The sequence below is a fragment of the Anolis sagrei genome, chromosome 7, assembly GCF_037176765.1.
Source record: "Anolis sagrei isolate rAnoSag1 chromosome 7, rAnoSag1.mat, whole genome shotgun sequence".
Taxonomy (NCBI): domain Eukaryota; kingdom Metazoa; phylum Chordata; class Lepidosauria; order Squamata; family Dactyloidae; genus Anolis; species Anolis sagrei.
This window is the reverse complement of record NC_090027.1, coordinates 23,878,309-23,890,576: the sequence shown is the minus strand read 5'-3', so window position 1 is coordinate 23,890,576 and position 12,268 is coordinate 23,878,309. Positions and strand designations below refer to the sequence as shown.

At 49.6% G+C, this 12,268-nt stretch overlaps 1 protein-coding gene across 1 annotated transcript in view; it reads left to right on the top strand.

The window, feature by feature from the left end:
- FAM178B (family with sequence similarity 178 member B) overlaps nucleotides 1-1,927 on the top strand; it is a 219,152-nt gene extending 217,225 nt beyond the window's left edge. The window contains exon 11 of the mRNA XM_067470607.1: nucleotides 1,516-1,927. Coding sequence (XP_067326708.1) covers nucleotides 1,516-1,526 — 11 coding nt within the window. The 3' untranslated portion in view covers nucleotides 1,527-1,927. The remainder of the gene's footprint in view (nucleotides 1-1,515) is intronic.
- Nucleotides 1,928-12,268: the final 10,341 nt, after the last annotated feature.

The window sequence follows — 12,268 nt, the reverse complement described above, 5'->3', positions numbered from 1 at the left end:
TACCTGATATGCTGAAATTTGATTATTAGAGGGGTTTGGGGGGGGGGGGTGACGGGGACTGAACTTCCTTTTTGGGAGTTGCAGTTCACCCACAATCAGGGAAACAGTGACCTCCGCCGATGACAGACCTGTACCAAACTTGGCACACAGAACCCCCATGACCAACTCAACCTACTGGAGGGGTCTGAGGGGACTAACTCACCATAGTGGGGGTTGTAGTTTACCCTACAGCCAGAGAACATGCTGAACCTCACCAATGATGGCATTTAGAGCAACATAACATACTTTAAGTAGTGATGGAACTTTTCGGGGTTAACCTAGAACTTTTCGGGGTTAACCTGGCATGATGTGAGTTGTAGTTCACCCACAACCTTATGCATTTTGGACAATTAAAAATTGACTTTTTTAAATAATCTGGGCAATGCTGAGTACCCAAGCGAGTGTGTGCGTGTGTGTATATATATAGATAGATAGAGAAAGAGGGAGAGACCATTATTTCTATTTTGTAAAATTGTCAAATCAAAGTGGCTCTTGCAATCAAAATTTCGACCATGTCCTCGTCCGCACACAAATGTGTCTTGCTTAGGAGAAACTCCCAGTGGATGTGCCTTCTGCCAAGGAGTGGGAGGTGGCAAAGGCCATATGGAGACTCGGCTGGTTGTTAAACGCGTCTGCAGCTCGGACAAGTTACCTTTGGGGATTCCTTTGCTAATATGGCAGCTTTGCAGCCTTGGAAGGGGGCAAACTGAGGGCATTCCTCCCATAAATACAAATCCAACTCCTTCGTGTTCCCAAAGTCTTAACTTTTTTTTTTTGGTTGTTGAGAGGTTTCTGTTTGCAGGTTGTTGTCCTATGATGAAGGAAGGACAGGGCTGCATTTGGAAAGTAGAAATGACTGAAAGCTTTTCTATTGTCCTTATTTCAAAATATGTGTGGGCAAGCTGCATTTGTGTGGCAGGAAAGATGGGGAATCACTTTGCCCATGCTCAAAGAAACTTTGCTCTGGGTTGCTGTGAGTTTTCCTGAGCTGTCTGGCCATGCTCCAAAAGCATTCTCTCCTGACATTTCGCCCACATCTATGGCAGGCATCCTCAGAGGGTGAGGGGTCTGTTGGAACCGAGGCAAGTGAGGTTTATATATCTGTTGAATAATGTCCAGGGTGGGAGAAAGAGCTCTTGTCTGAGGCAAGTGTGAATTTGCAATTGGCCACCTTGAATGACCTTGCAGCTTCAAAGCCTGACTGGTTTCTGTCTGGGGGAATCCTTTGTTGGGAGGTGTTAGGTAGCCCTGATAGCTTCCTGTCGGGAATTCCCCTGTTTTCTGAGTTTGTTTACTGTCCTGACCGCATCTCCGTATATGAACCCACATGACCACAGAGTCCAGAATACTCACAGCAACCCAGTGATTCTGGTTATGAAAGCCTTCAATGACATATTAAACTGCTTTGCTTGAATGTTGCATGCAAGGGTCTGATGAGCTCTGCCTTTAGCATTTGTCTCCTTGTGTTTTTCACAGGGCTGGAATAAACACTTCTGTTGGGACACATCTGAAGAACCCAAAAGGATTTCTTTGCCAGAGGAATCCTGTAAAACCATCCTGCAAAAGTCCAGCAAAATGTGATGGAGCGAGAAGCCGGTGGGAGAGTCCAGTTTGCCTTCCCCTCATCCTGTTCCTCCCATCCCTGTTTTTCCATCCCTTCCCTCCTCTCCCCCTTCCCAAGCCTTACCATGTTATCTCAGGCTTTGCAACCTTTTTCTTTTTTCACCCAAGATCAAAGTTCTTGCAGGGGCTAAGCCAACAATGCCTGCTATTTATTTAGACAACCCTGTGCCTTTAAGAAGCCTGCTTTCAAAGTAAACACTCGGGGAAGGAGAGCTGCACCCCGCCCTGTGCCAACCAGGCCAAAATAAATGTCATTTTTAATGGATTTTATTTCTCTCTTTCTGGCTGTTCCCTGAGGTTGTAACAGTGAGTGCTCAACTGCGCAGAGATGGCCCCAGTTCAAGGGTGCAGAAAGGCATACTAGAAACACACTCCAGTCTTGGTTACGCAGGAAAGGCCAGGCAAAGGGGTTGAACCGCTGCGTCGCCATGGAGCTGGGAGGTCTAAAGATGATCCACTATGGGTATCTGGCCCCTCTTCTTTTGGTTCATGCAGGCAGTGTGATTGTCGCTCCTACCAAAGGGCACAGGTTCAGTCTCTGGAGTTGGCAGGATTGTACTGTTGCACCTCTGCAGGGGTTCACCTTGCTCACAGCACTCACCAGGAAGCCAGTCATGGTAATAAACAGTTTAGTGGTAAAACACATATAAGAAAGGGCCAAAGCAAATCTATATAAATAAACATGTAATGTTTGTTTGTGGGATTAACATAACTCAAAAACCACCGGAGGAATTGACACCAAATTTGGACACTACACCCCTAACAGGTCAACGAGTGACCATCACTCATAACCTCCCCCCCCCCCCCCGCAAAAAAAAGAGCGGAAAGGACTTAAACCCCCCAAAAGCTAAATGATGGAAAGCTAAATGACTATACAGAAAAAAGGGAAGTAAAGAGGGAGGAAAGAAAGGAGAGCAAGAAAGAACTAAAGAAAGAAGGAGAGAAAAAGAGAAGGAAGGAACGAGAGAAGGAAAGAAGAAAAGGGAAGGAAGGAAAGAGGGAGCAAAGGATGGAAGCAGAGAAAGAGGGAGGGAAGGAAGGGAAGAAGGAAAGAGAGAAGGATGGAAGCAAAAAGCAAAGGAAAGAAGGAAAGAGGCCCAAACACCTGGAGGGCTGCAGGTTGTGCACTACTGAGCTACAGAAACAGAATAGGTTAACACTTAGGAAAGTTAACACTTTCTTCAGTTCCACTGTGTCGCACCCCAGGCAGCCTGGGCTGCTAGGAGTTCAAGTCTAACAACATTCAGGGAATGGGACATATTGGCTTGACGTGCCTTCCTCTTGGCACGTTTCTCTCTTTCACCCTCCATTCGTGCCTCTTCAAATTCTGCAGCACTGCTGGTCACAGCTGACCGTCAACTGGAGTGCTCAAGGGCCAGGGATCCTAGTTCTCAGTGTCTATGCCAGAGTCTTTAAGGTTGGCTTTGAGCCCATCTTTAAATCTCTTTTCCTGTCCTCCAACATTCCGCTTTCCGTTCTTGAGTTCGGAGTAGAGCAACTGCTTTGGGAGACGGTGGTCGGGCATCCGGACAATGTGGCCGGTCCAGCGGAGTTGATGGCGGAGGACCATTGCTTCAATGCTGGTGGTCCTTGCTTCTTCCAGCACACCAACGTTTGTCCGCCTGTCTTCCCAAGAGATTTGCAGGATTTTCCGGAGGCAGCACTGATGGAATTGTTCCAGGAGTTGCATGTGACGTCTGTAGATTGTCCACGTCTCGCAGACATATAGCAGGGCTGGGAGGACAATAGCTTTATAAACAAGCACCTTGGTATCCCTGCGGATATCCTGGTCCTCAAACACTCTCTGCTTCATTCAGAAAAATGCTGCACTTGCAGAGCTCAGGCAGTGTTGAATTTCGGTGTCAATGTTGACATTTGTGGAGAAGTGGCGTCAAGCCAACCCTGACTAGGACTGCCTTTCATCTGGAAAACGATACCCTCACTGTGGGAGACGATGCAGATCAAGAATAGGGCTCCGCAGCCACCTACGGATCCACCCCCAGGATACCACTCTTGGAGGACCATCATCCTCGGACTATGAGGGATCGCCTAAATAAGTAAGTAAGGGACATATTATCCCAATTACTGATGGAACACTTTAATGGGCTGAATGAATTAAAAGTCTATCAGTAGATAGCTTTGTCCTTTCCTAAGCAAGGGCTCTCTCGATAGTTTGGACTACAGATCCCATCCTTCTTCCCATTGTGGAAATTGAGCACTGGTCTCCAGAGTCCAACGCTCAAATCGCTACACCGTGCTGGCCATCTATAGCGAATTGAAGACTCAAAACAAAGCTGAGGTGCCAAATGCCACTCCCCAAAGTGGTTGGGTGCCTTGGGTGGCTGCTGTAAAGTCCAGACTAAATATCCAGAGCGAAGTTGCTGCTATGTTGATATCTGAGCCATCTTGGCCACCACTGGAACTACTGCAGCCACCCGGGTGATTCAGTTAGGGAATGAGATGCCTCTCCTCCTGATCCCTGCCTTTTGTTTTGGACGCTGCAGGATCGCTAAGAACGTGCTGTGATTGGGCTGATGCTTTTGTTGTTCTCTTGTTTTTCCAACTTGGCTGCCAGAGTTAGATCCTGCAGAAGGCATAGCATGCTCAGGCGCCAGGCTGACAGAGAGGCCCCCAGGGCTGGGAGATAGGGATCCAGCCTGCAATTGGGCTGGGATCTCCACTGTCAGGTTTTCAAATATTCCAGCAGGTTGCTGTTGGAAAAGTGACTTGCAAAGAAGACCTGTCTTTCAGCTGTATTTTTTATTACAATACCCAGAATTCCCCCAGCCTTCTCTGTGGAGAGATTACAGAATATAAAGTACAGCTTGGATGGACTTCAGCTACGGTTCCCAGCTCCTTCCTTCATCCCCTATTCCTTTGTTGGGGGGAAAAAAGATGCCTCTATCCTAGAATAAAATGAAAATAATGTTTGACCTATCTGTCTGTCTATCTATCCCATCCATCCATCCATTTTTCCAGCTATGCATCTATTTATCTATTATGATAGAAAGGGCTTAGACTGGATGGCCTTCTTTGTGGCCCCTTCCAACTCTAGGATTCTATCTATGCATCTATCTATGCATCTATCTATCTATCTATCTATCTATCTATCTATCTATCTATCTATCTATCTATCTATCTATTATAGCAGAAGGAGTTTGGACAAGATGACCTTCTTTAGGGCCCCTTCCATCTCTATCTATCTATCTATGCATCAAAATATTTATGTGTCTATCTGTCTGTCTGTCTGTCTATTATGGCAGAAGGGGCTTGGACTAGATGGTTTTCTTTGAGGCCCCTTACATCTCTAGCATTCTATCTATCTATCTATCTATATCTATCTATTTAGCTATGCATCAATATATCTATATTTCTATCTCTATGAATCTATCTGCCTACCTACCTACCTATCTATCTGTCTATCTATTATGGTAGAAGGGGCATGGACTGAATGGCCTTTGGGGCCCTATCTATCTCTATCTATCTATCTATCTATCTATCTATCTATCTATCTATCATCTATCTATCTATGTGTCTATCTATCTATGAATCTCTCTCTCTCTTTCTATGTGTCTGTCTATCTATCTATCTATCTATGTGTCTATCTATCTATGAATCTCTCTCTCTCTTTCTCTGTGTCCTATCTATCTATCTATCTATCTATCTATCTATCTATGCATCAATATATCTATGTGTCTATCTATGCATCTATGCATATCTATGTGTCTATCTATGCATCAATATATATGTGTGTGTGTGTGTCTATCTATGAATCTCTCTCTTTCTCTGTGTCTGTCTATCTATCTATCTATCTATCTATCTATCTATCTATCTATGAATCTATCTATCTATCTGTCTGTCTGTCTGTCTGTCTATTATGGCAGAAGGGGCTTGGACTAGATGGTTTTCTTTGAGGCCCCTTACATCTCTAGTATTCTATCTATCTATCTATGCATCAATATATCTATATTTTCCTGTCGTAGTCAACTACGAATTTGCACACATGGTATTCCTGCGCCTGCGCAGACCCAACTTCGGAACCTTCTAGAATTAAAAAGATGACATTTATGACATTGCCTGGCCCCGCCACCCCTCCCCCCTCCCCTCTCGAGTATATATAGCCCACGCGGGGCCAGGCCCCCTCAGTTCTCTTTATCCGCCAGCGATTCAACTAGAGAACCTTCTTCGTGATCGACTCATAGGTAGACTATTGGTTTTTGACTCGGACTGGCCCTCGTTTATGCTCTAATTCTCTGACCCGGACTGTACCTGACTTCTCCTCTGTCCTCTGCCTGGCTAATTGACTCGGACTGTCTTCGACCTTTCTCTGGCCTACTCCCTATCGACTGTTTGACTGATCGCCTTTCTAAAACATCTATGGCGACCACGTCCTTCAAGAGGTGCACTCAGTGCCCAAATACTCTCCCGGACACGGACGGGCACTCGCTGTGCTTGGCCTGTTTGGGAGAGGCCCATCTTGCTCAACCATGCAAGATTTGTCAGGCCTTCACGCCCCAGACCCGAAAGAACAGGGTCTCCAGGTTAAAGGCGGCGTTGTATGAAAGGGCCCTTCTCCCGCCAGCGCCTCCAGCCCAAACCGCCAGGCCTCCCAACTTACCGGGCTCCAAATTGCCTCAACATGGCGGACTTGCCAAAAAGAAAGTTAAAAAGGCAAAGGAGGCTGTCCTCCAAGATGGCGCTCTGGCTTCTCCGAGTCCCCAAGGACCAAGCAAAAAGGCGGGAAGTGAGACAGCCCTTCACTCACCTCCGACTCGCCTCCCTCCCGCACAGCAACGCGGTGAGCGAGCGCCCCCTCTCGAGGCTGCGCGACTCTCCTCTCTCCAGCCTTCCGGGTCGGCGCAGCCGCTCGGCGCGGGAAGCCTGCCGCCATCGGCGCTACCTGGGGAGGTAGCGCTTGCGCTCGCGCCTTCAGAGCCTTCCGAGAGCGATAGGCAGGCAAACCCGCCTCTGCCGATGCCTGCCCTTACTCCCCCGATGTCGGGAGACTCAGGGATGCAGGCAGGAGGAGCTGCCCCTCGCGATACCGAGGGCGCGCTCGGGGACCAGCTGCTTCCTCCGATGCCGGCTCCACCTCCGGGAGGGGGCGTGGCCTCGCCTCCATTGCAGATGGCTGGCCCCTCTTCCTCGATCTTTGGAGGAGCGGCGTTTCAACACTCCTCCCCTCCCTCGACATCGGCTGCTCTTGAGGGCGGGGGCGAGGAGAGAAGGGCTCAACGTATCGAGCCGCCGCGGCGCGGCTCCCGGCGCTTGAGACGTGCGCGCTCCCCGTCTCGATCTTCAAGAGGATCTGGGCGCCGCCGGCGCAGATCGCCCTCCTCATCCTCCTCATCATCCTCCTCCTCTTCAGGGTGCTCGAGAAGGAGGCGTCGCTCGAGGTGGTCCCGATCCCCCTCACGCAGGGGGCACCGGATGCCTGCCCCAGCGCCCCCACCCCTGCCCTTTCAAGGGTTTTGGCAGCTGTCTTCAACAGGGCAATATGTGTTTGTGCCCACAATGGGGCCTCCTCAACCAACTTTCCCGATGTCGTCGACACCGGCCATGCCCCTTCCCATGCAAAGGATGATGGCGCCGGCTGCCCCTCCCCCTCCCCAGGGGCCTTTGACTGTGATGCCCGGCAACTCTCTACAGGGGGCGCATACTCTGAATGTGTCATCAGGTAGGGGAGCTAACACTGTCCCTCCCTCCATTCATGACACCCCCCCCTCTCCCAATGCTGTGTGAGGGCGAGCTGCAGCTCACTGATGTCCAGCCAGATACCCTAGAGGGACAGGAGCCTGGACTTAGAGTCGAGGACATTGACAACTACGACTCGGCCCCCGACTCTCCTGATCCGGCCCAAGCTGCGGGGACTATAGACGAAACTATGGACAGATCTCCTGACTTCAATAAGTTTGCTTCCCTCGTTAGCAGAATGATAAAGGCTCTGGACCTGCCGGCCCCAAAGCCATCTGAACACGTGGAGGACCCGATGTTCCCCTCGGATGAGCAGAACATCGTGTCCCCCACTGCGTTGCCTCCACTTCCTTACTTACTTAAATTGGCCAGGGTATCTGATGTAGCCCCCCCGCTAGTGGCGGCTGTACCCAGGAGGGTAGATGCCCTGTATAAGATTGATTTGTCATCCGCAAAATGGGTCTCCAACCCCCCCAGACCAAACACGGTGGTGGCTGAGGTCGCCAAAGCCAAACGACAGAAGGGCGCTTTGACTACTCCTCCTGATAGGGAGGGTAGAAAGGTGGACGCACTGGGAAGGAAGGCCCACCTTTCAGCGGGGTTGTTCACAAGGATGTCCCATTTTGCCACTTACATGAGCGGCTATCAAAAATTCCTGTGGGAGCAAATCCTACCTTATTTGGACTCCTTGCCGCCAGATAGCCAACGCTTCCCTAAAGCCTTGCAGGAGGAAGCCGTCGTATTGGCACGTTTCCAAAAAGATTTCGCCAAGCATCTGGCCGAAGCAGCGGGCAATCTTTTTGCCATCGCCACTTCGATCAGGAGGCACGCTTGGCTTAGGGCAGCCAACCTCTCTGAGGAGGGCAAAGCCCTTGCAGAAGACCTCCCACTACATGTGGATGGGCTTTTCAATCCCGAAACAGACGAAAAGTTGAAAAGCAAACAAGAAGTTCGCCAAGCGGCGAGCAAGTTTGGCTATTCGTGGCAACCAAGTCCCCAATCAAAACCCAGATGGCAACAACAGCAGTCCTCTGGCTTCCGCAGGAATTATTCAAACTCTTTCGCGGGCCCCTACAGGAACCGCAATTCGGGCTTCTCTAGGTTCCAATCTGGCCGGAGAGCTCCCTATGGAGCCAGATCCAAATTCCAGTCTTTTCAAAACAAGCCTAGGACCCAACCCGCATCCAAGAAGCGGGTTTGACACGGGAGTGGAATCTGGGGCGACTCAGCCGGGGCCCGTTTGCTCCTTGGTCTCACTATCACCCTGTTCGCCGGCTGAGGTCACAGGGGCACGTTGCCCGTCCCCACCATTGTTCTATGAGAGATTGGCCCCATTTTACGATGTTTGGGCGCAAATTACTTCTGACAAATGGGTTCTTTCTATTGTTAAGAATGGTTATAGGATTGAATTTGAGAATGTACCTCCTACTGGAGAGCCTATATCTACGCCTGTTTCCCTGCCCTTGTCAGAAGAAGTTCAAGCCTTGTTGGCTAAGGGGGCCATCTCTGCTGTTAGCCCGGTTATGTTCCAATACTGTTTTTTCTCACGATATTTTTTGGTGAATAAACGAAGTGGGGGCTTCCGGGCCATTATGGATCTCAGATCCCTCAATAAACATATTCCCCCAAAGAGATTTAGAATGGTCACTTTGTCTATGATCATGCCGTTGTTATTCCAGGGCGCTTGGTTCGCTACGGTTGACTTGAAAGATGCCTATTTTCATATCTCTATAGTAACGCATCACCGTAGATTCTTGGCTTTCATGATTGGTCATCAGGCTTACTGTTACAACGCCTTGCCATTCGGCCTTTCGACAGCGCCCAGGGTCTTCACAAAATGCATGTCTGTGGTTGCGGCCCACCTCCGCACCAGGGGAGTAACGGTGTACCCCTATATTGATGACTGGCTGGTTGTTGCCAGCTCCCCTGAGCAACTAGAACATCATGTTTCTATTATTTTGTCTTTGCTCCAGTCCCTGGGTCTGGTCATCAATCCGGAGAAGTCCTCTCTCACTCCTGCCAGACGGATTCAATTCATCGGGGCGCTGCTGGACTCTGTCTCTCAGAGGGCCTACCTTCCTCCAGACCGTTTCAGCAAATTGCAGGAGTTGGTCAGACATGCTGTCACTGCCCCCAGAGTAACTGCGAAGCAGATTCAGGTCTTATTGGGGCACATGGCCTCAACCACGGCTGTCACTCCCTACGCTCGGCTGAAAATGCGGCCCCTCCAGTTTTGGTTTCTCTCAGTGTTCAACCCCCTTGGGGACCACCCGTCCACCACACTTTCCATCCCACCCAATATCAAACTCTCCCTTGCGGAGTGGATGGACGAGCGTTGGGTATGCCAGGGCCTCCCTTTCCAGCCTCCATCTCCTGTCAGGTCTATGACTACAGACTCGTCCCTGTCGGGTTGGGGGGCTCACTCTCAAGGTTTAATCGCCCAAGGGGTGTGGTCCGCAAACGAGGCAGGCATGCACATAAACGTACTCGAACTGCTCGCGGTGGACAGGGGTCTAAGGTCTTTCGAGAGAGTAGTGTCAGGGAAGGTCATCCAAGTACTCACCGACAACACCACGGTGATGTACTACTTGAACAAGCAAGGGGGCACTCACTCGGGACCCTTGTTAGACCTCTGTCTAGAGATATGGAATTGGTGCATCAGCAGGGGGATACATCTCGTAGTCACTCACCTTCCGGGGGTGGACAACGGTCTTGTGGATGTGCTGAGCAGGAGTCCCATGGCCCACCACGAGTGGTCCCTGAACGAGGAGGTATCGTCCGACCTGTTCAGACTCTGGGGCGCACCGGAGGTGGATCTATTTGCAACCCCTCAGAACACCAAGTGTCGGCTGTTTTGCGCCCGTTGCCATCCGATGCCACAGATAGGCTGCCTGGGAGATGCGTTCCTCCATCATTGGGGGGGCAGAATACTTTATGCATTTCCCCCCTTCCCTCTGTTACTCCGAGTGGTTGCGAAAATCAGGAGGGACAACGCACACTGCGTCCTAGTGACGCCTTGGTGGCCCCGTCAGCCCTGGTTTGCCCCCCTTCTCCAGTTATCACGGAACAATTTTCTTCAGCTTCGTCACAGGTCAGATCTGTTGACGTCTCAAGGGGGTCAGGTGCTATATCCCGGGGTGCATCAGCTTGGACTGACAGCATGGCTCGTGCTGCCGAACCATTGACTGTTTTTGCTGAACTATCTGGTCCGGTCCGCGCTATTATTGAGGCGGCGCATAGACCTTCGACAAAAAGATCATATCTATACAAGTGGGCTAAGTTTAAGAACTTTGTGGCACAAAAGGGTGTCACACCTGAGGAAGCATCTATTTCATTAATACTTGATTTTTTGGTTTCATTGTTAGATGCGGGCCTTTCGGGCTCGTCTTTAAAGTGTTATTTGGCCGCCATTTCTTGGTTTCGGCGGAAAGCGGGTCTTCCATCATGTTTTGGGGATCCAATGGTTAGAATTTTTCTGCGGGGTATTGCCAATACTAGGCCCTGTGTATCCCCTGTTTCCCCTTCCTGGAGTTTGGAGTTGGTGTTAACAGTTCTGATGAGACCTCCTTTTGAGCCATTGGCGACGATAGATTTGTCGTATCTTTCTTGGAAAGTGGCCTTTTTGGTGGCCATAACGTCGGCTCGGAGGGCCAGTGAATTGTACGCTCTACGGGTTGACCCTCCTTATCTTAAATTTCATAAAGATAAGGTTGTATTGCGCACAGACATTGCCTTTCTTCCCAAAGTTTCAACGACTTTTCACATGTCACAGGAGATTGTTCTCCCTTCCTTTTTTCAAAATCCTACAACGTCTTTGGAAAAGGGTTGGCATTGCCTGGATGTTCGCAGGGCACTGGCGTTTTATGTGAATAGAACAGCTGAAATTAGGAAAACGCCAAGATTGTTTATTAAGTATCGCAAGGACGAAAGGGGATTGCCAGTGTCTTCCCAGCGTTTTTCTTCCTGGGTAGTGTCTATTATTAAATTGTGTTACAAACTGTCTGGCAAGGACTTACCTCAACAGGTTAAGGGTCATTCGACCCGGTCGGTGTCGACGTCGATAGATAGGTAGGTTGCCTTTATGAGGGGTGTGCCACTGGACGCCATTTGCAGGGCTGCCATCTGGACAACGCCGTTTTCCTTTGTATCGCACTACAAGGTGGATGTTGTCTCCAGGAGAGCAGCGGAATTTGGGAGATCGGTTTTGTTCTCAGCGGTGGCATGACGCCCACCGTCCACGGTTAGTAGCTTGCTAGTCTACCATGTGTGCAATTCGTAGTTGACTACGACAGGAAATTATAAGTTGCTTACCTGTAACTGTAGTTTCCTGAGTAGTCACCTACGAATTTGCACAACCCGCCCTTCCTCCCCTCGAGTGTCATGCCCCCGCCTTCTGCTGCTAGGCGGAAGAGAACTGAGGGGGCCTGGCCCCGCGTGGGCTATATATACTCGAGAGGGGAGGGGGGAGGGGGGGCGGGGCCAGGCAATGTCATAAATGTCATCTTTTTAATTCTAGAAGGTTCCGAAGTTGGGTCTGCGCAGGCGCAGGAATACCATGTGTGCAAATTCGTAGGTGACTACTCAGGAAACTACAGTTACAGGTAAGCAACTTATAATTCTATCTCTATGAATCTATCTGCCTACCTACCTACCTACCTATCTATCTGTCTATCTATTATGATAGAAGGGGCATGGACTGAATGGCCTTTGGGGCCCTCTATCTATCTATCTATCTATCTATCTATCTATCTATGTGTCTATCTATGAATCTCTCTCTTTCTCTGTGTCCTATCTATCTATCTATCTATCTATCTATCTATCTATGCATCAATATATCTATGTGTCTATGCATCAATATATCTATGTGTCTATCTATGCATCAGTATATGTGTGTGTGTGTGTCTATCTATCT